Source organism: Sceloporus occidentalis, unplaced genomic scaffold (genome assembly GCF_023333645.1).
Source record: "Sceloporus occidentalis isolate IW3139 unplaced genomic scaffold, rSceOcc1.0.p SCAF_6, whole genome shotgun sequence".
NCBI lineage: Eukaryota > Metazoa > Chordata > Lepidosauria > Squamata > Phrynosomatidae > Sceloporus > Sceloporus occidentalis.
In genome coordinates this window covers 84,602,098-84,624,789 of record NW_028316986.1, presented here as the reverse complement: position 1 = coordinate 84,624,789, position 22,692 = coordinate 84,602,098, and the positions used below count along the sequence as shown (strand labels likewise).

At 37.9% G+C, this 22,692-nt stretch overlaps 1 protein-coding gene across 3 annotated transcripts in view; it reads right to left on the bottom strand.

Moving 5' to 3' along the window:
• The window catches only part of SHPRH (SNF2 histone linker PHD RING helicase), a 60,933-nt gene that overhangs the window by 1,517 nt on the left and 36,724 nt on the right, over positions 1-22,692 (bottom strand). For all 3 annotated transcript variants that reach the window (XM_089530240.1, XM_089530238.1, XM_089530239.1), the window contains 13 exons: positions 21,467-21,574; positions 16,677-16,819; positions 15,322-15,495; positions 15,068-15,130; positions 12,145-12,370; positions 10,000-10,143; positions 9,420-9,521; positions 7,813-7,884; positions 6,692-6,880; positions 2,992-3,084; positions 2,568-2,654; positions 1,224-1,402; positions 539-619 (listed from right to left, as the gene is read on the bottom strand). In XM_089530240.1, coding sequence (XP_089386366.1) covers positions 539-619; positions 1,224-1,402; positions 2,568-2,654; positions 2,992-3,084; positions 6,692-6,880; positions 7,813-7,884; positions 9,420-9,521; positions 10,000-10,143; positions 12,145-12,370; positions 15,068-15,130; positions 15,322-15,495; positions 16,677-16,819; positions 21,467-21,574 — 1,661 coding nt within the window. The remainder of the gene's footprint in view (positions 1-538; positions 620-1,223; positions 1,403-2,567; positions 2,655-2,991; positions 3,085-6,691; positions 6,881-7,812; positions 7,885-9,419; positions 9,522-9,999; positions 10,144-12,144; positions 12,371-15,067; positions 15,131-15,321; positions 15,496-16,676; positions 16,820-21,466; positions 21,575-22,692) is intronic.

Genomic DNA, 22,692 nt, shown 5'->3' with positions numbered 1-22,692 from the left:
ACTGCCAGCTGGCAATAATACTAGCTGTATAAATTAAATTATATTAGCTCTATAATTTGGTTTTCCATTCCAGTAGGCTAATGAAAAGATCAAAACACATAAAACTACATTCAGATCAGAAGAGTGATGCATAAGGGGCCTTTCCAGAAGCCATTATTCTGATGTAGTAATTTCACTTCCTCAGCTTTTCAAACTGTTTTATTATGCGTATGGGAAATCAAATTCTTTCTCCCACAAGTACAACTGTGAATACTACATGTGACTGTAGCAGTACCACTGTGGGATAATACTTCCCTTCTGTCGCTTTCACCATCTTCCCTTCATTCTGTTGCTGTTTACATTCTGTGGTTTCTAACAACACACTCCTTTAGGCATGCTTACTCAGAATACGCCCTACTGCTTTCAGTGGGACATACTCCTGGGGAAGTGCCCACAGAAAGTGTTACATATTGTTATGCATGAGATTGTTGTAGTTGCAAATATAAACATTAGAAGTATAATACTGACAGGTAACAAAGATAAGTCAGGTTTTACTTACCTCCTATCTACAGTTTTCATCATTGTTTGCATTCTTTCTTCTATTGTTGCTTTTATTAAGAATCTATGGACAATTGTGGGCCTGGGTTTTGCAAAGAAAAAATCCAGCATAGGTTGGAAACATTTACATGCATTCCTATTTACATTGATTCTCAAATAAATCCACCAACAAGCTTTACTCCCTGATTGTGGGATGTGTGTGGTCACAGCCATAATTCCTTCTATTGCTTATGCCAACATTTCCGTCATCATTTATTTGATGGATACTGTAAAACTAAACAGAATCACTTTGTAGTTTAGTATTTTTTTTAAAATCACACCTATATTTCAGAAGAAACTACAATATAACTGAGGCTACATCTGCACTGCAAAAATAATCCAGTTTGAAGCCAGTCTAACTGTCATGGCTCAATGCTATTGAATTCTGGAGGTTGTAGTTTGTCGTGGCACCAGAGTTCTATGAAGGAGGGAGTGAAATATCTCACAAAACTACTATTCACAGAATTCCATAACACTGAGCCATGGCGGTTAAAGTAGGAGCAAACTGGATTATTTCTGCAGTGTGGACACAGTCACAGTGTCCCAGATACTGATTATACTATGTGATGTCCTAAAACTTGCATACTGAATGAAGTGCTGGTGTGGTTAGCTGATTAGAGAAAGCCTGTGACACTTTTGCTACCTACTTAGTTTGTCCAATACGATGTACTCTGCCAATGGCTTGCAGCTCATGTGCTGGATTCAAGATGGGCTCCACCAGAAGGACCTGAGTGGCCTCAATTATGTTTAATCCATTGGAGCCGGTATGAAGGGGCAACAGCAATATGTTAATCTTGGGGTCATATTTAAATGCAGAGAGATTTTCCTGAAAGAAAAGCATTGTATCAATAAAGGATACTGGAAAACACATATGAAGTCAAGACTTCCCTTTATATTCAAGAGTACATTCAACTATTGTGAAATACAAAAGGGTGACAATAAATCCTAAATCCTTTACAAACCCAGAGCAGATCAGTAGCAGCCCCAGAACACTTAAGACTAACTCACTATTTAATTATTAATAAATCCCTCCCCTGTAGCTCTACCTAAATTCTCCCTTTTCATTTAACTATGATTAAGCAGTCCCTCAGCACCATTCACTTCATTAAGGCGGAATCAATGTTCCCATTTCAACAAAACTTGAAACTGGTCTGGACTAAATTGCAGATACTATGCAAAGTGGAACCCTGGACAACCTTAGGCACAGTAAATATAATCAGTGAAAAACAATGGGCATTACATTTTTATCCCACATTTCTTTATTACTATTAAACTATATATCATGTCTTCCCCTCAAAGCAGATCAAAAGGTAATTAAAATCAAAGGAAATAACTGAAAACCAACAAACAATATATGTGTATGGATTAAGAGTATGGGGGGCAGGTATGATGGAAGTGTGCCTGTCAATATTAATCCCTCTTAACAAGTGCCTCAGTGAAGACACTTGATAGTAATGGACTAAATCTGCTTGAGATGAGTCCAAACATGAGGGAGTGTTGAATAGCTGTAGTCTCCTCTTCCTGAAATGTTATCAGCAATTATAGCTGCTTCCCCTTTATTTGCTGAAGTTAACAGAGGCCTGGTGTATTTGTACTAGCCCTAGTACCTGTTCTAGGGCTCCAGCACCATTCTTATTTCCAGTACCATGACAATTTTAAAAGCTAAGACTGCAATCTTCTTGGATTCCACATGGGCAATGACAGCAAGAGTAAAAAAGGCTACAGCCACAGTGGTCAAAAAGGAAGTAAAGCATGGGGGGGGGGGGGGGGGATACTGGAGCCAACAGATTTTGCCTATCTTCCCTTGCCACTACTGAGCAATCTCTACTGTAATATATACCAACAACATTCCAACTAAATCACTCCCTAAATAGAAATACTCAATGTTTTAGAACACTCTTCCTCTCTAATCACACTATATCATTCTCAAGGGAACGTGGAGAAAAGGGATTCAAGTATAGTTAACCCTTAATTCCCACAGTCCTAAGTACCTGAAATTTGTTAATTCCATTGATCTGGGCAAACTCCATGTTGTTATCATACAGAGCTTTTGCGATGATATCAAGCACATCTTGCCACTACAAAATAAAAATGGAAGACATCTTCATATTACACCATTGGCAGGTTTACTCTTTTATATTTATTGTTTTAATGTACAGTGCTGTGCAAATCTACAGCACTATATAAATAATAATAATAATAATAATAATAATAATAATAATAATAATAATATGGTACTGATGACATTACTACCAGCATTCAACACAGTTTGCAACACAGACAAATAAACTTTCCCATGTATTCTAATTTCAGCTAAAAAATAAAGTTGCTTCATTATCAATACCAACACTTAACAATTCTGTCACAAAACTCCTCTATTGCAATTAGTTTTAAATTTAAAAAGTTAAGATTTACCGTTGAGAAAACTAGGGATTTGGCTCCTGGATCTTTGAACTGGATTTTCTTTAGAGTCCTTACCACAGCTTCCACTTTGGTGGAGTGACTTCCCTTTGAAGAAAAATTAAAACCCATTTTCATTTGTAGTGTAGTAGAGTAGAATAATACCAGTACATTGTGTTGATACAGATAAATGTTATTTAACAAAATTGTAAGATATCTGCAAGCAGGATACCAAAATGTAGATACGTGGGACTATTACATATGAAATACATGACAGAAAATTGATATACTACATAGATATGTTTTCTGACTGAAGAACTATATATTATACAAACTTTCATCCAGCTATCAGCAATTCATCTGTATCTACTGTACATGAAAAATTTGAGAGGGTTTAGTGAGGGCTTACTACTGGACAAAATAGCAAATCTGAGTAGAATGATGCCTGTGATTATGGCAAGAATAGGTTTTGCAGATCCTGATCTTCACTGTTTGGGAGCACCATCTGTTGGAATGCCATTAGATAGTGCACAAGTGTGTCAAAAATTTAGTAATTTCCAAATTTCAGTGAATTCTTATGTAGGGAATAACTTCCTAGATAGGTACACAGTTGGGCCTCCTTAGCCACACATTTTTCATCCATGGATTCAAGCATCCACTGCTTGAAAATATTCAAAAATGTATGAAGTCCAAATAGCAAACCTTGATTTTCTATTTTATATAAGGGATTTGGTTATGTCATTGTATTTAATGGGATTCGAACATCCACAGAGTTTGTTATCCACAGGGGAACCAAACACTAGTGGATTACACTGTATATACTGTATATTATTGCTAAGATTGCTTAATGAATCTTCTCTATGCATGTTCCACAAATCATGTTGTGGTTAATGATGGCAATATAATGAAGAATTCAGATAAATATAAAAGAAGATATTTATGCTTAAGTATGAATTAGAAAAGACAGTAAGAATTCTAAGATATGGAAAGTATGTGGTACTGGATGTCTTTAAGAATACTATTGGACATCCATAAGTATGAACCAACCACACTTATGGATACAATTAAGAGCTTTGGTTGGAAAAGTTAATCATGTGCACTATAACAACATACTGAAATATGAAAATGCTTAACTTTCTCTGCCTTATATTTATAACAATTATCTCATAGAAAGTCATAGTATTTTCTATGGCTAAGAGAGAGTTGGGAAATTTCAGTTTTCCTGTCATTATTACCTTACCACGGTACCAACATATATGGAAGAACTGTTAATGCCCTGGCACTGCCACCATATTATGGAGGAATGATTATTATTCCAGTTCTAATGATACCTCTGTATGGAGGCCTGAAGTATGTAGGCTGACTCACTTCATTTAAAATAATCTCCAATTGTGTTGTCAAATTACACCATTTTATTTTAATTATTTCCTCATATCCCTATGGTAGCTGAGCACAGAAATGGGAGGTTCATGCATGTATATGTAGATGTTATTATGTTACTAAGGGGCAAAACAGATGAGCAGGAAGGAACACACTGAGACCATGGCAACCACATGATGCAGTCCTGATGCCAGCCCCTGCCGTGTTCCCAAATGTACTGCGGCAAGAAGCAGAAAAGATCTTAGGCAGTCCAGAGCAACCCCAGCACAGCTTCCAAGTGGTTGGGGGCGTGCTTCATCTAAACACTATGCCCCCAAGCCATGCAGAAGCCTGCTTAAAAAGCCTGTCTGTTTCAGGCCTAAAACAGTGTATCTTACTGAATATCTGTATTCCATCACATGACCTTGTTTAAAATTAGCACCAAGAAAACTCCTTTCAAGTACCTGCAACATCACCAATGAAACTTAACTAATTCGGATTGGTTGAAATTGGTTGGACTGAGATTGAAATTGGCCTTTCCAGACCACTGTCAATGTTGAGCTGTGTATCTCTCCTCTAAATCCAACCCAAATCCTAGAGTGACACACTATTTCCCATTTTAGTAGAGTAGTAGTAGAAATTTATTGTTAAAAGCTAAAAGCCGTCACAATATAAAATATATCCAAACAGTAAATACAAAAACAGAGTTTAAAAAAAAAAGCATAAAAATCACCAAAAACAACATTGGTAAAGTTAATAAAAGAGATCCATCAACAAAAGACCAATAATACATCATAAAAGATAATAATAATAACTTTATTACGGCCATTTGGCCAGCACACATCGTAAAAGATAAAATAATATAACCATAAAACTAGACTGGAACTAGCCATCATTCCCATCAAGAAAGCTAATTCTAATCTTGCTAGCAGCTAAACCAAATTTTGCTACCATAGAAGTAACAAATGCATTGTTGCCAGCCAAAAGGACACAAGTCTGCTGAAAGCAAGATCTACCGGAAAGGGATTTCAAAATACAATCAAGAAACCTTTGTCTAGGAGATATATACAGAGGGCAGTGTAGAAGGTAATATTCTATATTCTCCACTTCCCCTGTTTTGCAGATACATAGTCTTAAATGGACAAGAGTGTTGTTATATCTGCCCGTCAAATAGGCAGAAGGCATACATTGGAATCTTAGAGCAGTAAATGCTTTTCTAGCAGGGGCCAGAGTAAGATTAATAAAGTAATACTCTAAACCAAATGAAGTCTTGTACAATGGGTACCAAAGAGAAAAAGAAGAGCTCGAAAGTGAAAGAAGATCGGCCCATTTGGAAGCAAGATAAATTTTCTCTTTAATCAGTTGCTTGACTCTACGGGTGGCATAATTTGGAAGTGAGTCCACATTAATCTCATAGCTCTGTAATATTGTTCTAACTATAGATACCCAGGAGTATGGAGAATTAAGAGATATTTGTTCTGAAAAACATTTTTTGGGGACAACTAGAATCACTCATGGATAACAACTTTAACCAGTAGAAGGCAAGAGCAGTATGTGTACCAGCTAGAAGAGTAGATTGGCCTGTTTCTGCTCTCAGAAAAGGAACAGGGGTACACTTAGGGACAGCCAACAGGGATCTTAGAAATAAGTTCTGAACAATTTCTAAATTTGAGACACTGTTGTATCCCCAAATTTCTGCTTCATACAGTAACTGGGGAACAATTTTTCTTTGATAAACCTCGATAGCAGGTGCTACTAAGTGACCTCCCTGAAGTCTATGAAATTTCAACAGAGAATTTATAGAGAGGGATGATTTTAGCTTAGTAGCAACAAAATGAGTTTTCCATGACAAATTAGGTTAAAATCTTAAACTCAAGTAGTTGTAATAGGATTGTTGATCAATAGATTTTGCCTCAAAATTCCACCGATGAAGTTGTTTTTTTTTACCAAAAACCACAACTTTGGTTTTAGAGTGATTGAGTATTAACATTTCCTTTGTACAGTATTCATTTAGCTTCTTTAAGAGTCTGCGCATTCCAATTAAGGTGACCGAAATCAAAACAATATCGTCAGCATATAACAACACTGAAAGTTTAACATCTTGAACAGTAGCTTATTTCCCATTTTATTGGTTAATCCCTCCATAATACTGTTTACTATGTAACTTTACACATAAACATGCTGAATGTTTCCTTCACAATTTTAGTTTCTTCATAGTGACATTTTCACAAATATATTCTGGAAGTCTAATGATTCTGCTAAACCTACTTACAAGTAGGGAAAATATAAACAGCCTACTAGGATCATTAGAAATGTGCAATGGTATAAAAGAATACTGATCAATATGGCAGTTTACCTTCACAGGTATATCATCCTCTTGGTTTGGAGTTTCTGCAGTGAAGACATAGGAGATTTCTTTATGTGATGTTGTCTGCCTGCAGATGGCACACTTTATTGAGCTTCTGCGAGTGCCAACACTGTACTGTTCTATAATAATAGCTATGCACTCATTGCAAAAGCAATGTCCACATGTCAACACTGCCCACTAGATTAGAGAAAAAAACTGAGTAAGTAAGTGCAGTAAGATATTGACCTTGCTGATAACCCAGCACATATGAAAATATAATAAGCCTAGACAGAGGTAACTCAATTTTCATATACAATTTGGGGTGTTTTAAAAATATACATGATTCTATAGTCACAGAAAAAGAGGGAAATGTATAAATAGAACTCATCAGAGCTAGCAACATGAAGCTTGGACCAATCAGAAAAATATCTTTTTTTAAATGGTTATCACTGTGTGAATCCTGAAAGTAACACCTATTTTCCAGTATTCCTAATTCTATCTCCTCAAACCTCTGCAGTCCATATTTATACACTTGCATACATGTTCATATTTCAATCCTATGAATCCCTCCTTAAAAACATCCACCCCATCATGCAATGAAATAGAAGAAAAGGGCAGGACCAGCCTGGGATAGAGTATGCTAGAGTATGCTAAATGTGTACACTGATTCCTTGAAAAAGGAATGTCCCTTTGGACAGACATATCTTTTGATAGACCTTTTAAAAATGAGGTTGGATCACTGGAAGTTTGGACACATGAGATCATTTACTACTCAAAGACACACATATAGTAGATTTCTAAATTAAGTGACCAATGTGAACATCTGGTCAAATGCTGGCCCATGCTGAAGCCATTAGAAGTATTGCACGCTTCTGAAATGACTGAGGTGCAAATACTAGAATTCTATTACTGCTACACTAATCTTTGTTGCTGGCCATGGTTCATTACAAATCTACATGCGGACTGGACTTTGTATACCCTTGTATACCCCAATGGCTTTTGATATTACTTGTTTTTAACAACTATTTTCAGAGTCTTACAGGCAAAGAAACTCATTTCGAGTATGCTAATAATGAACTAAGACACTAAATGAACTAATGAACTCTACAGGAAAAAAAAAATAAAGTTACCTGTTGACCCAGCTGGCGTGCACAAATTGGACAGGGCTCTGGATTAACTCCTCCAGTTGTTTTATCCTGAGACTATAGATATATTAAAAAAAGTTTTTCTCCTTTGTCAGAATAAAAAAATCACTTCACACATAAAGTAGTTCATGCTGGAATAACTATAAAACTTTATTTGCCAGAACATTATACAATTTTTTTGTGAGTGAGAGTATATTCACTAAAGGCCTATCCCAACCTTCATATGAAAACAATGGGCAGAATCCTGTTGGCACATTACACTAGTGTAAAAATAATTGGGCAATCAGTTATGCCTTCTCAGAGGTTGTGTGTGGTCCCTAGTGCAGCCAACCTTTTCATAAGTAGAAACCTAACCCTCTCTCACACCTTGATTTAGTGAGAGGTGAAGAGCTCATTCATTGTGTGATGCACAAGCACAACGTCTTGGTACCTATTACACAACTGGTTGCTTGACTGTGGGATCCAGCCTAGCTTTTTTATTGTTATTTGCCATTTAGTTGGCTTCAATTTATGACAACCCTATGAATGAGAGATCTCCAAGAGAACTGTTTCCTAACAACCATGATCATGTCTTGCAAACTGAAGTCTTCTGCAGCATCCAGAGAATTAAATGGATCAAAAGGACTATGAACTGAATGGGAAAGTATTTTAGCATTTTCCCATGAACTTTACATAAGGTAGTAGAACACATCTAGCAGCTGAGTACCTCAATGAATTAGAGTTTATTTTAGTGTATGATAAACATACAGGTTACATTAGGGTTATTTTTATCATGGAATAATGTTCTGTTAAATTGGAGCAGCCCTTCCTGTAATGGGTAGGCATCTCTGGATCCAAGCCAATATCTTCAGGAATTACAAAACAGAACAAGAACTAAGAATGAAAAATGTCTGTATTCACCAATTACAGTACATCTTTGAAAAGCTCCTAATATAAACTCCAAGGTGCTTTTTAAAATTCAACCCTGTGGCTTTAATGAATTAAGGTTTCTACAGAGCAAACTCTAAGAGACCAAGGCCCTGTGCAGACCAGCCTTAAAGGCTGGGTTGGGGGTGAAGTCAGGGGGTAGTGTCCATATGACACATGCCCCAGCTCTGCCCCCAGGGTAGCGTGATGCTGCATGCTGCACCGCACGTGGCATCAAGTTGATCCTCTGGTGCTGAGTATCCCCCTAGAATTTCTTATGATACTTTATTCAACCAAAAATTCTCCCCAGCTCTTTGACAGTGTGTGTGTGTGTGTGTGTGTGTGTATTAGAGAGAGAGAGAGAGAGAGAGAGAGAGAGAGAGAGATATCTTATCTACAACCTGGAAGAGATGCTGCTTAATTGAACCAACTGCAGTTGTACTAGATGACAATTGTGAGTTTTCCTCCATCTTTTAAATCAAAACAGGACAAAACTCAAGAAATGAAATGAAGAATAATATGGAGAACCTTTTTTTCCTAACAATTTTTATTCTTTCTTTGAGAATAACAGAATTCAAGAGTTACTACTCAGTAGTCAGACACTCTTTTTTTCAAATCCACATAGCAGGTGGGAATATTAAACAGAAAATCATGTGTACTACATAACAAACATGGTCAGCTCTTACCTTCTCTAAATTGGTGAGGTACAGCAGCTGGCCCAGTTTCTTCTGAAGCTGTGATTTGGCAACTGCTTTATCATTCAAAAGTTTTACTCGGTTTTGTTCTACCTGGGAAATCAAATTTATTCTTTAGGAATTTTCATTACAAGTTTTCATCTCTAGCATTATCACTGAATAATGAAGGGAAAAGTATGCTACTAAATTTCTCCTATTCCACAAATAATTTATACAATTTTCATCATTCAGAGCATTCAAATAGAGAGCAAAATATCTGAACAAATATCATAACATATTTTGATCTATCTTACTGTGCATGCTCCTGGCTTTTGATTTTTAAATTTGATTTTTTTGTTGTGAATTGCTTTAATATGTTTGCATGGTAAACACTATTAAGGCTAAAATACAGTTTCTCGATATAGCACATAAGTAAATGTAAGATTTAAGAAGTCTAGCACAAAAACAGTGAAAAAACTTTAAAAATTAAAAACAAGCAAAAGCAAGATTAGTTCTTTTCAGGATCGAACACTAGCCCTCTAGGATGACTGGTAAGTAGCACTATTGCTTCTAAAATACAATGAAATGTCACCTCATGTGGTTCAATTATGTGAAGAACTGGGTGATTGGGTTTTGGCTCTTCTGGGTGACGCACTCTGAGCCGCTCTGTAGCCATGGCAAGTTCATCAATGGCGGACACATGATCTCTCAGAACCATCCAATATTCATGAAGCAACTAGAAGCAAGATAAAAAAAATGCAGTCAGCAAGAAAAGAGTACACTCTACCTCATGAAATTTTTTTTTGTGTCTCAGCACTTGTAAAGATAATAATTGTGGACAAAAAGCTTAACGGAAAATAACAGCTTGAGCTTCTCTTTTGGTAACTGCATAATTACTCTGCTTACAGTCACATCTGTACCCAGTCAGGCACGTAAGTATATAAAGTATATATAGTAAGGCTACCTCTGACAGTAAACTAGAAATGTTGCTGTAGCTAGATACAGAGAGCCAGCTACTTTTGCAAGAGTAAGCATACTATGTTGAACATATCCTTGTTTTTGAAAATGCTTCCAAAGACACAATACAAGAAGCATCTTTCTCATAAATACCAAAAACTTAAAATAGAAAAATTATATGAAAAAACCCAGCAATAACTGATTCTACCTATTAGGGCTATTTGCACATGTGACATCTCATCTTTGGAAGAGCAGTATGATTACGTTCAGACACAGATACAGAACAAGAGTGGATAACTAACACGCTACTTCTGGCCATGGACAGAACATGTCTATCAGTGGGTGGGAAAATATCTAAAAAAGAAGCAAAACCCCAAATCTTGTCAGGTTCATGTCTACAGGTTAAAAGAAAGGAAGCAGCAGTGTTTTCCTTTGCTTTCTTTCCCCAGTTTGTTTTATTTTTACAATAATCCTCTCAGTGGTTGTAATGGAATGGCAAGCATGCACCTCGATTCTAAGACTGATGCACATTTTGTCCAAATCCACAGGAAATTGACCATTTATCCATCCCAGTGTGCCCATGGGTACACCACCTCTTCACTTTATCAACAGATATTCAGTCAGAAACTGAAGGACAATAGAAGATTCTGCGACGATTAAAAGGAGGTTTTCAAAGTTGTACCCCAACCCCCCAAGAGTGCACTGCTCCCCCTGCTCTCGGGAGGGGGGCATGCAAACATCCTATGTTCTTTGCAATGCCTTACTTCAGTCCAAATAAGAGTTAAATTAGGAAATCCAGTTCTATAGCTCATTATCTTAGCCACTGAACAGACTAAGGAGTAATAAACTCATCTAGCTTAAAAATGCTTTTCATGTCTCTGAACTATACGTAACAGGAAACTGAAAGGAAATTATAAATTATGCACATTTAATTCACGCTAACATAAGTCTCACTTTAAAATGTTGTCATGAAATATAAAACTTGAGCACTGAATCCTACTGACACTCTCAACTAAAGTAGGCCCATTTAATCTATGGGCTTTATATAAGTGTCAATTCATCAATGAACAATCGAGTCATAAGGTCTACTCTAGTGCAGAACACCCAAAAGGATTCAGTGCAGAGATAACGTTTTCATGCTTTTAAGCACTACAAGTCAACAAAGGCAATTGAAAGATAATTTATACTGCACAGATGGGAACTACAAATGCATACCACTGAAAGATGTTTTTGTGCATCCTCAAAGCAATCATATATTTTCTACCTGAAATACTAAAAGTCATATTAAGATCATAAATGGTGGATCAAGTGTCAGTAGTTTGTGTGTGACAAAAAATACTGCACTTTTATAAAAGGTTGAAAACAAGCATAAAAAAAGGAAATGTGAACTTCTTACAATAAATAAAAATTATTTAGTTTTAGAACATCTATAACAAAGAATCAACTGACATATGAAGTCCTTTTATTGTGGATAAGCTTTCATTGATTGGAGTACAATCTTTCAAATTATAGAGGAAATTATGGCCCTTCTGATACTTTCAAGGTGTGACTTCAATAATCTCTTACCATTGGGCAGTACTGATGGAAGCTGCAGGGCACAGTTGCCAACCATGTTTCAGAAGCATTAAATGTTAGTCTCAGATAATACACAGTAGATTAAAACACAGTGTACAGTGTGGCAAAAGACTATGACATTTAAGGGGGCAGTAACCAATTGATGGTATTTCTATGCAGAACCCAGTAAGTTACTTTTCTACAAAATGTCTTTTCGTTGCTGTACCTTATATTCTTTTTTCCATGCTTCAAAGAGTTCCAAGAATATGCTGCCCTCTTCAACTACCCTGGAATCAATTCGGTGAGCTTTGGCAAAAGACAGTAAGGTTTTTAAGGAACGCTCAGTTTCACTTGCTGCCCAGAGACCTCTGCTTGTGGTAGGCAGGCGATCATCAACTAGGCCTTCTTCATCTTCTATCATTTCTTCAAAGATTGCCATTTGACCTTTCACACTTAAATAATAAATTGTTTATTTGTTAACCGCTTTTCCTACGATCAAAGCAGTGTACAATATCGTTAAAAACAAACATTAAGAACAATTAAATATCCACATCTAAATACATATTAAAAGAAGTGAATTGAAACAAGATTAAAAACATATTATAACACATAATAAACTATTAAACCATGAATTACTATTTATCAAGACAACGGGGGGGAGATGGTCTCAGACGGAATTGGGAGGGTAGGCTTGTAGGAAGAGATGAGTCTTTAGAGCCTTCTTAAAGGCTTCCACCGTTCCACTGAGGCGAATCTCTTCCGGTAGGGCATTCCATAGAGTAGGCGCCACTGCTGTGAATGCCCTTTGTTGTGTGATCGCCAGTCTCACCTTAGGGTAGCTAAGTAAGGGTTTTCCTGTAGATCTGAGTGTGCAGGGGGGATTATGTAGGGAGAGGCGTTCCCTCAAGTAACCCGGGCCCAAGCCATTTAGGGCTTTAAAGGTGATAACCAACACTTTGTACTGGGACCGGAAACAAATTGGCAGCCAATGTAGAGATTTTAAAATAGGTGTTATATGTTCGGACCTCGATGTCCCCGTAATTAGCCGGGCTGCTGCGTTTTGAATCAATTGAAGTTTCCGAACCTGATACAAAGGTAGCTCCATGTAGAGCGCATTGCAGAAATCCAAACGAGAGGTTATCAGTGCATGTACTACTTTTTCTAGGTCCCCCCGGTCCAGACAGGGACGTAGTTGGCGTATCAGCCGAAGCTGATACCAGGTATTCCTGGCCATCGCATCTACTTGAGATGATAACTGTAGAGATGGATCCAGGAGTACTCCCAAACTACGCACTTTGTCCTTCAAAGGGAGTTTAATCCCATCGAGGACTGGATGGGAAATTTCCCTGCCCGGGCTAGGGGAATCTATCATGAGTACCTCTGTTTTCTCTGGATTCAATCTGAGTTTGTTTTTCCTCATCCAGCCCATTACTACCCCCAGGCAGGCATCCAGAGGAGAGATGCCGTCCTTAGTCACTGTATCAGTCGGAGACACGGAGAGATAGATCTGGGTGTCATCAGAGTACTGATAACACCGGGCTCCATGGCTCCGGATGATCTCTCCCAGTGGCTTCATGTAAATATTAAATAGCATGGGGGACAAAATGGCGCCCTATGGAACGCCCGATGTAAGCTCTCTTTTCCGAGAGCAGCTGTTCCCCAGCCTCACCATCTGGAACCTTCCTGAGAGATAGGACCGGAACCACTGGAGTGCAGTGCCCCCGATACCTAATTCTCCCAGGTGTTCCAGAAGGATACCATGGTCAATGGTATCGAAGGCCGCTGAGATGTCCAAGAGCACCAACAGAGTTATATCTCCTCTGTCAGTGGCCAGACGGAGGTCATCGACTAAGGCGACCATGGCAGTCTCAACTCCGTAACCCGCTCTGAAGCCAGTTTGAAATGGGTCAAGATAATCGGTTTCATCCAAGACTGCCTGGAGCTGAAAAGCAACTGCCCTCTCAATCACCTTGCCCAAGAATGGTAACAGGGAGACCGGTCTATAATTGCTCATAGATAGGGGATCAAGGGAAGGTTTCTTCAACAGAGGCCTTACGAGAGCTTGTTTCAAGGATGTTGGAATAGTACCTTCCCGAAGAGATGTGTTTATTATTCGATGAAGAGCAGATGTTATAACATCTCCTCCCTGCATGGTCAACCAAGAAGGGCAAGGTTCAAGAGGGCAAATCGTCTTTTTCATGCATCCAAGGAGCTTGTCTACGTCCTCGGTACTCACAAACCATCATAAGTGTCAAGATACTGAAGAGCAGACAAAGATTTTTAAAGAAAAAAACAGAGATGCTAGTCAAAAGAAAAAAATAATGTTTTGTAGACACAGTGACATAATTTTTAAGAGATGAAAGTGTACATGGGGTGCTTTTTGAGTGTTAATGCTCATCTTCTTTGCAAGAATGCATGATAGTGGACACCATCAGACAGAACAAATATTTTTGTCTGTTGGTAAAGTTCTAATTGTTGTTTTTTAAGACACACACACATACACAACCCTCAGATGATGTTCCCCTTTTCACAGAACATCCAGACCAATTCCCAGCACAAACAGAACTATTTTATTCCCAACTAAAGGAAAGTTTCTTTTTATTTTGGGATAGATAGCAGCAAAAAACTTCATTTTTTCAGGTGTAGTTTGCCAGTTTCAATTAAAGGCATTTTCATTTTCTATTCCAGATGGACTGGGACGTTTATGATAGAATAATAAGATTTTTGGAATACTTTATCTTTGAAAAAGAAGGTAGGCTTATCCATGGCTCCAGAGCTAATACCAAGAAAAGACACAGAAGAGATCTCTCACTGGCCAGTTGTCTGCAGTATTATGAAATCTGAATGTTTATTGGCCAAATTGTTTAACCTGTTTCTTTTAGCCTCCCTCCCCATTAGTTGGAATGAAAATGCCATTACAGGAAGTCCCAAGGGGTGAGAAATGCAACATATTTAATTTAAAAAAAACCAACAGTTTGAAAGGCCCTATGGAAAAAGATTTCAAAGAGAAGGAAATTTGTTTCTGCATCATTATTGAGACAGAAGCTAAATACACCACTTTTGAATTTTGCACAGCTGAAAGTATTTACAGAGTTTGAAAAAAGTTTTGCTTAAAATAAAAAAATGCAAAAAAGGTGGGATCCACTTACGTATGAGAGAACAGTTTTGACTCATACTCTGTAAACAGTTCATCAGCTTTACAGAAGACGCAGCTGGAATAAAAAAGTTACAAGAAGAACATGAGTAAATAAATTCCCAAAATCTGAAAGATGGCTCCTTCAAAACACAGAAAGACAAATAAATATAATTTAAATAGTTGACAAAATTTTAATATAAGAGGAATATGTTATTTAAAAATAAAGCCATAGGAAGACAGAGGCCTAAAACCTGTCTTTACACCTACTTGTTAAGTGGCAATCTTACAGGTCGCAGATGGCAGATGGTGGCAGCTTCAATAACTTCTTTGGATGGAGGGCCTTCCAGCTTTTTCACAGCCTCTCTCACAAGTTTCTGGAATTTCTTCACCTCTTCCATTTGAGTTGTTAGCAGGTACTGTAGGCCTCTGCAGTCACGGAATCTAACAAAAACAGAAAATGGAAATGGAACTGTACAGTCAAAACTTTATTTTAGAATTACTGTATTGACCCTTGAAATGAATGAGCTTGATTTGATAGAGCAGGACGAGAACCAGGGCCTTGTTTTAAAAGATGAGGGAGCAAGGAGGAATCAGAAACGCTGGCACACTTTACTTGCTGCCTGCTTTGAAAAAAAGGAGAGCTGTCACTGTGAATATTCTGAAGTCAGTAAGGTAAGATGAATAAACAAGGCAAACAGAGTTTGCTGAAAAGCATTTACAACATCTACCTTACATTTAAATATTAACCTCACAGCCACAGAAGAACACTATTTACTTTTGGCCACTAAACTGGTTTTAATAAATACACACCATTCCATTTTTTTTTAGAATGGAAAATGGAGCTTTGAGATTGAAATGGTGTAACAAGAAAAACTGTGAACTGACAAAACTCCAAAAGGGAAGTTCCAGTTAAAACTGATAAATGAAGCCAATGTCTATTATTTTACAGATAAGAAACAATGCCATCAAGACACACCCAAACATTATTCAGATATATAATATAGGTTTAATTTTATGACAAAAAACCCCTAAAAGGTATTATAAATAAGGGAAATTATAAATGTTTGAATGAATATGATGGGAAAGTTGAAGATTTATTGAATTTACCAAAAGCTGCAAATGTAGGTTCTTCTGTACTTGTAAAGCACAATGGCCTCTCCACATCTGCTGGGGCTAGTGGTGCAAGACCTCCATGAAAATGGAACAGCAGCAAATAGAAAATCTGAAAGAACACTTATCTAGGAATCTCTAGGTCCTCCAGTGCAACTTTAGTAACAATATCCAGCAGAAATTGATCTCAGAATCATGCTGGAGGACCTACAAATGCCTACATAAGCGTTTTCTCTAGGACTCTAGGTCCTCCATGACAACTTTATGGTTAACTTCCAGCAGAGTCATATAGGAGGATTTAAGAAATTCCTAGAGAGAAAATATTACTCAAATTGGTGAATAGTGAAATCCACAAAAAGTCAATGCTTCAAATGTTGAGGGCTTACTGTGTAATTTTAGTTACGAAACTCACCAGACCCTGGCAGATAGTTCCATCTGTGGGCATAAATGAGGGAGATTCAAGAAGACCAATCTATGTTAAAAAAAAAATTACTTTGTAGTTCATGACTTACTTGTCTGCCATGGAGAGTTTATTTGTTTGCTGTTTGTAGTTGCTGGTTAGATCATTTTGTACCCGTTGAACAAGCTCCTCATCAATGGCATATTGTATTGCTGACTGGATCACATCCAGCCACCAAGGTGAACTGGAGCGTATCTAGGTATAAGAGAGAAAAATATATGCCTTTAAATGAATGTCCCAAGAATCATGTTTTCCCGGACCATATTCTGTCATATCAGATTAGAAATAAACTTTTCAAAAACAACAGTAAAATCAGGCTATGACTGGGAAACAAACACTTCCTAACAAGTGCATACATGACTGTCAGATTTCCCCCAGGAAAACCACAACACATTCCAGGCCCCTCTGGTTGCTTCAAAACTTATTTTTAGTTATTTCAAAAACAGCTAAGAAACTGTCAATGAGAAAATATTCCAGACTCTTATTTTTTGTTAAGCAAGATGTTTCTTCTTTAATTAGTGAATGGTTATACAGAAAGACCCAAAAATCTAAATCCAAACCCTAGTTAGACTCACAATGAAAAATAAATTAGATTGTTTGGAAAAGTGGCAGTTGGCAGGAAGGACAGAAAATTAATAAATGCATATGCACATTTCATCTTCTTCATACATCACACATAAAGTCTTTTCAGACTTAAAATGGAAAAGTAATGGGCATTATGATCTCAGTGATAATTAGTTAAGAAAGAAAGAGATGTTCCACCTGCAACACAGTGCTTTCATGCAGGGGGTGAAACACTGGATGCTGCTCATTGTGAAGATTACTTCTTGGACTCCAGCATGGGTGATATTTCCTGATCACCCAGAGCAAGGCAAAGACCACATAACCAAGAATTAACTGTATTAGACTCTGCTATCACATCATGGGGAAATACAAAATGGTGGGTCAATATGTTATGTACAGGAACAAAATGGTGGCTGTAATGAACTCACTCTGGAGAAAATGAGATATTCTCAGTAGCTATTAAAAGTGGCAGTAGCATTTAAAACGGGCTGGCAAAGTTCAGCCCACAGGTCACATACAGCTTACCCTGGCTATTTTTGTAGCCCCTAAAGTAAAAAAATCCAAATTGATCCCAAGGAGTTAAAAAGAATCTGATTACTTCCTTTTTAAAATTTTGTAAATGGCTTGGTTGGCTAAAAAGATGACAAAAATATCCCCATATTCCAGAAAATTTTTGGGGACATAATAATAATAATAATAATAATAATAATAATAATAATAAAGTTTTATTTATATACCGCCCTTCCAACGATCAGGGCGGTGTACAACAGCTAATACAATAAAATACTAATACATATATCAATAACAATATTAAAATAAACATAGTTGGCCAATAAAATGTTTTATTTTTTGCAGTGAGGATAGAGCCAACCAAGTTGTCTGATTGGGTTGTCACGGTCGCCTAGCTTCTCACATCAGCCTACCTCTAGCTTAAAAAATGATCAAGCAGGCCTGAACATCAGCAACCAATGTTGTCTTAAATCAGGTGGCCTGAATATTATTGTAGTGTCAAAGGCAAGTTGTCTGATAAGGCTGCAGCTACTTTGCCAGAGATGCTAATGTGCTATGAAGCCTCCACTACCATTTGGGGTTTGTGCTACCTTAAAGTGGCAGTCAATTCCACCCATAACCCAGAAAGAACAGAAAGAAAGGAGGTGAAGAGGTTTTTTTTTCAAATTTTAAGACAACCTAAAAAAAAAAAAGAATTTTAGAAAGGACCAAGGTATTAGGAGAGAAAGGAAAGAATGAGCTGTGTTCTGGGTGAAGGCAAAAAACCAAATAATTGTAAGGAATTAGATGTTGGTAGTTATCATGTATAGTCATTCCTGGATGGTAGGAGAAGCAATCCACATTCTTGGGTTATCATTTGTATGCCACCTGGTTTGGCAGGAATCCAAAATTCATTTGTTACATCCACTGACTCCCTTCACTTCCTCATTATTTACTTCCATAGCCTTGTCTAAATGACCCTGCCTAAGTAAACTAAATTCTAACTTTCTCCCACCTTCTATAGGGTGTGTGTGCGCGCACGCACACACACACACATGCATGCAATCACTCATTGGGCTCAGGTGGACTGCTTCTCCTACCATCTAAAAATTCATGATAAGTACCAATATCTCATTCTCTGGATGCATTAAAAGGAGCAATCCACATACTCTTGAGAGTTATCCAAGACCTAGAGTAAAGCAATCAAGCTGCAGAGGACAGGAGGAAGTCCTTGCATTGGCATCAGAGGTGGGGATAATTGTAGGTCCATACAGTGGGAGTAGTAGATAGATAAGCAGAGGACCCGCAACTAGAACCAAGGCAGACATTTTTAATTATGTAAACCTTGCCTTGCCTGGATGGCAGGGGAACACAGACCATCCTGGAAGCTTCTATGTGCCAACTAGGGAAAGACACTACCTTCAAGAGCAATGCCATTTTGTCCAAGCCACTGCTTAATCAATGTTTCAAAAGACTACTGCCCATGTGATTAAATTAAAAAGACATGAAGCACTCCTTATAGCAATGGACACATGAGACAGGGAGACAAGGGTCCATTTATCCATGATGACTGAACAGTTTTGGAACAGTTGTATCCTCCTGTCAATTTTGTTAAGTTAAGCAAAGTTGGTGTGATTACCACATATAGTCCTCTCAGCCAAGTTCATAAACGGGATATAAATGTCATAAAGTAGAATTGCACTAGAACATCACAAACATGAAAATAACAAGGTAGATGATTGGTCCAACTAGCCCACTACAGTCTATAACACCTCTCCACAGTGTCCCTGTGAAGTTTTTCCAGCTACACATAGAGATGCCAAGAAATAAACCTGAGACTTTTGGCATGCAAAACAGGTACACTGTCACTGAACTATAGCTAGCAAGGAGAATGATGGATACAAGGAGTATGTAGTACGTCTTTATTCTCAGAATAACACCAATAACACCATCTTTGCTTTTCCATATTTTGTTGTGTTCCAACCTAAAACTGAATAGATTTAACTGGCACTGTTACAACTGGATCTACCCAAGATACTCAATACAGTAAAAATGCAAAACATGCATTTATTTGGCACAAAATGTCAGTAAACAAACAAACAAACCCTGTTGGATGCAAAAGCATTTGCCCCCTGAGTCAATACTTGGAAGAAATATGGGGAAGCAATTTCAATTGAAGTCCTCTTGATTAAGAAGTGAAACAGATGGGCAGGAAAAAAACGCTTGAAGCTGCCTTTTCCAAAATTGATCTGAATCCCTATCAACCGCACCGTTAGTTCTCAAGGTGGCTGGAGTGTGCATGCCATGACCACACGGCATGGCTTCAAGCTGCACTGGTGAGTATTTTTTTTAAATTGTTCCCCCGACCATCCCTGTGTACAGTCGCAGGAGCACACTGCTGGCGACTGCCATCCATTGGATGGCTATCCCTGTGAACCTGCATACAGGGAATTGAAGCAGAGGTGTGCCCATGAGGATACTGTCAAGGTACAATCATGACCCCCTTTACCCCCTCTTCACACCATGCCCCCTCTTTGACTGTCTGGTGTGTGTATGTTTTATTTATCTCCATGAGAGGTGTTATGCTTTCTCTTTTGGGCATTGCCACCCCCACAGCTTGGGTACTGCAGCTTTGTCCCTTTTAAATGCACTCCTGCAATGGGTTGTTTATATGCACAGTTAGAGTTAGGATAAAGCACCCCTTTAGAACTCCTCTGGCAGTGCTGCATTTAGACATATGAGCGAAGGTGCGCATTTCCCAGGAAGCAGAAAAATTCAGCTCCTTTTTAGTCTCGCTTTTCTCCTCATAGGGTGACTTGGGAGCAGTTTCTGGTAGGGCCCTTTTCCTACTGAGATAGACTTTCTCTCATGCCATTTCCCCACTTCCAAAAAATTATTTTGTTTTTGTCTGCCAAAGCAGTATACACTGTAATAAAGTATACCAGGGTGATTTTTTCTCTCCACTGGGGGGCCAAAGAAAGGCCTTTAGCAGGCAAGTGGCAGAAACCATACCTGGATCCAGCTGCTGCAGCCACAGAACACTTGCTGGCATGTCCAGTCCCAGATGAAAGGATTACCATCCTTCCGGCTTAGCAAGTACAGAGGCAGAAGACAGGGTGGTGGTGGTGGTCTCTCTCACTGCCCCTTTACACCTCATGAATAAGAAGAGTAGCTAGATAGTTTGCCTGAGTGCCTGCTTGCTACCATCTCTCTGGTTCAGAGGTAGGCAGTTTCGTTTTGATTTTGCATAGTCTCTAGACTTCGATTTGTTTCCCCATCCAAAGCATGCTCACTAGACTGTCCCCTGACCACACAACATTGAGTAAAAGTGCAACTGAAGTTTCACACTTTAAATCATAATCTGACATAAGCAGGAAAATAGGTTATTAACAATTTTTCAAGTTAGAAAAAAGAATAGCTTTTATAACCATCCCCCACAGGATAAGAAGTGAAGAACAATGGTACATGGAAGGTGCTGCTATGCTGCTCCACTTCCACTTTACATGACTTGTGTGATAAAGCCCTTAGGTATACCACAGCAAATGGGGTGAATACATATGCAACCGCCAAGTGTCAGTTTGTATTTGCTTACTTAACTTTTGTGCCACAATAAAAATCAGCATCTTCACAGAGCCAAGTGTCTTGTGTATATCAAATGGTAACAGTCCCAATTAAATGTATTTTAATTCCAGGCTGGTATGAACCAAAATGTGCAAAAGTCACTGGGGAGTGACTATTTCTGCAACACACAGTATACATATAAAGTCATAAATGTTACTCAAAACTTACTTTTCTCTGGAGTTCATGGATTGTCTGAACAACTGGTTGCAAGGCCTGGTGAGCTTCAGCAACTTCTGCATTCGATTTACTCATATAATGCTGACGGAGTTGCTCACACTGTATTTAAATGATAAATCACTAAAATGAATGACAGCCTCCAAACAAAGAAATGCCAATAACACCAGGTAATTATGTATTGGTATTTTATATTGCAATTTTTATGTTGTACTCTATGTTTTGGTATTATTTTATAAAGCAATATATAAATTATTTAAATAAAAAACAAAAATACAGCTAATGTAAAAAAAAAAATTGAAAGTGTGGGAAACTTCTGACTGTCAAGACAGTTTGCCCTACAGCTACATCTAGCATGATCAACAGTAAGCAGCTATGAGAAATGTTTTAACAAGTTTCAGTTTTAACCACATGTTTTTTAACAGATGTATTTGTATGTTAACAGTAGGGAGCCCTTGTGGCACAGTGATTAAGTGCCTGTATTGCAGCCATTAACAGCCACAAGGTTGTGAGTTCGATCCCAGGATCCATTCAGCCTTCCATCCTTCTGTATGTCACTAAAACAAATACTCAGCTTATTGGGGGCAATTAGCTTACACTGCAAACCACTTAGGGAGTGCTTAAGTACACTGACATGTGGTATAGAAATGTACTTGCTATTGCTATTTGTTTTGGTTTATTATTCAAAGTCTCATGTAGTATGATTACTACTTGCCAATCCTATTATGCCATACATTTTGCATAAAGATCTTGGCTTGTATTAAACTGTAATTCCCCATTACATATAAACTAGGAACTGCAGCTTAATGTTGGTTAACAGACCAAAATAATAAACTTGAATCACATCCTGGTTTATTTTCTAATTTTTAACTGACATGAAGACAAAATTCTCTGACTGGAATGTAACAGGAAATCTAGCTTCATACAAGCCAAGATCTTTATGATTAGTTTGGCACATGGCAAGAATCAAAGCAAGGAGAAGCACTTAATGTAGTATTTTCCTCTTACTTTATTATTGGAGGATTTTTGCATTCTCTTTCCCCCTCGTTAGATAGGGATTTCCTGCATGCAAACGATCCTTTCTCTCATTCAAACTAACCATGTGATTTACGTTATTCCCTCTTTGGGACTAACAGACATTCTCTAAAAGGTTTTCAATTGAGCTGCTGGTTTTCCATCTTCCTCTCTCAACCAGAAAGAACTTAAAGCCCCTCCAACTG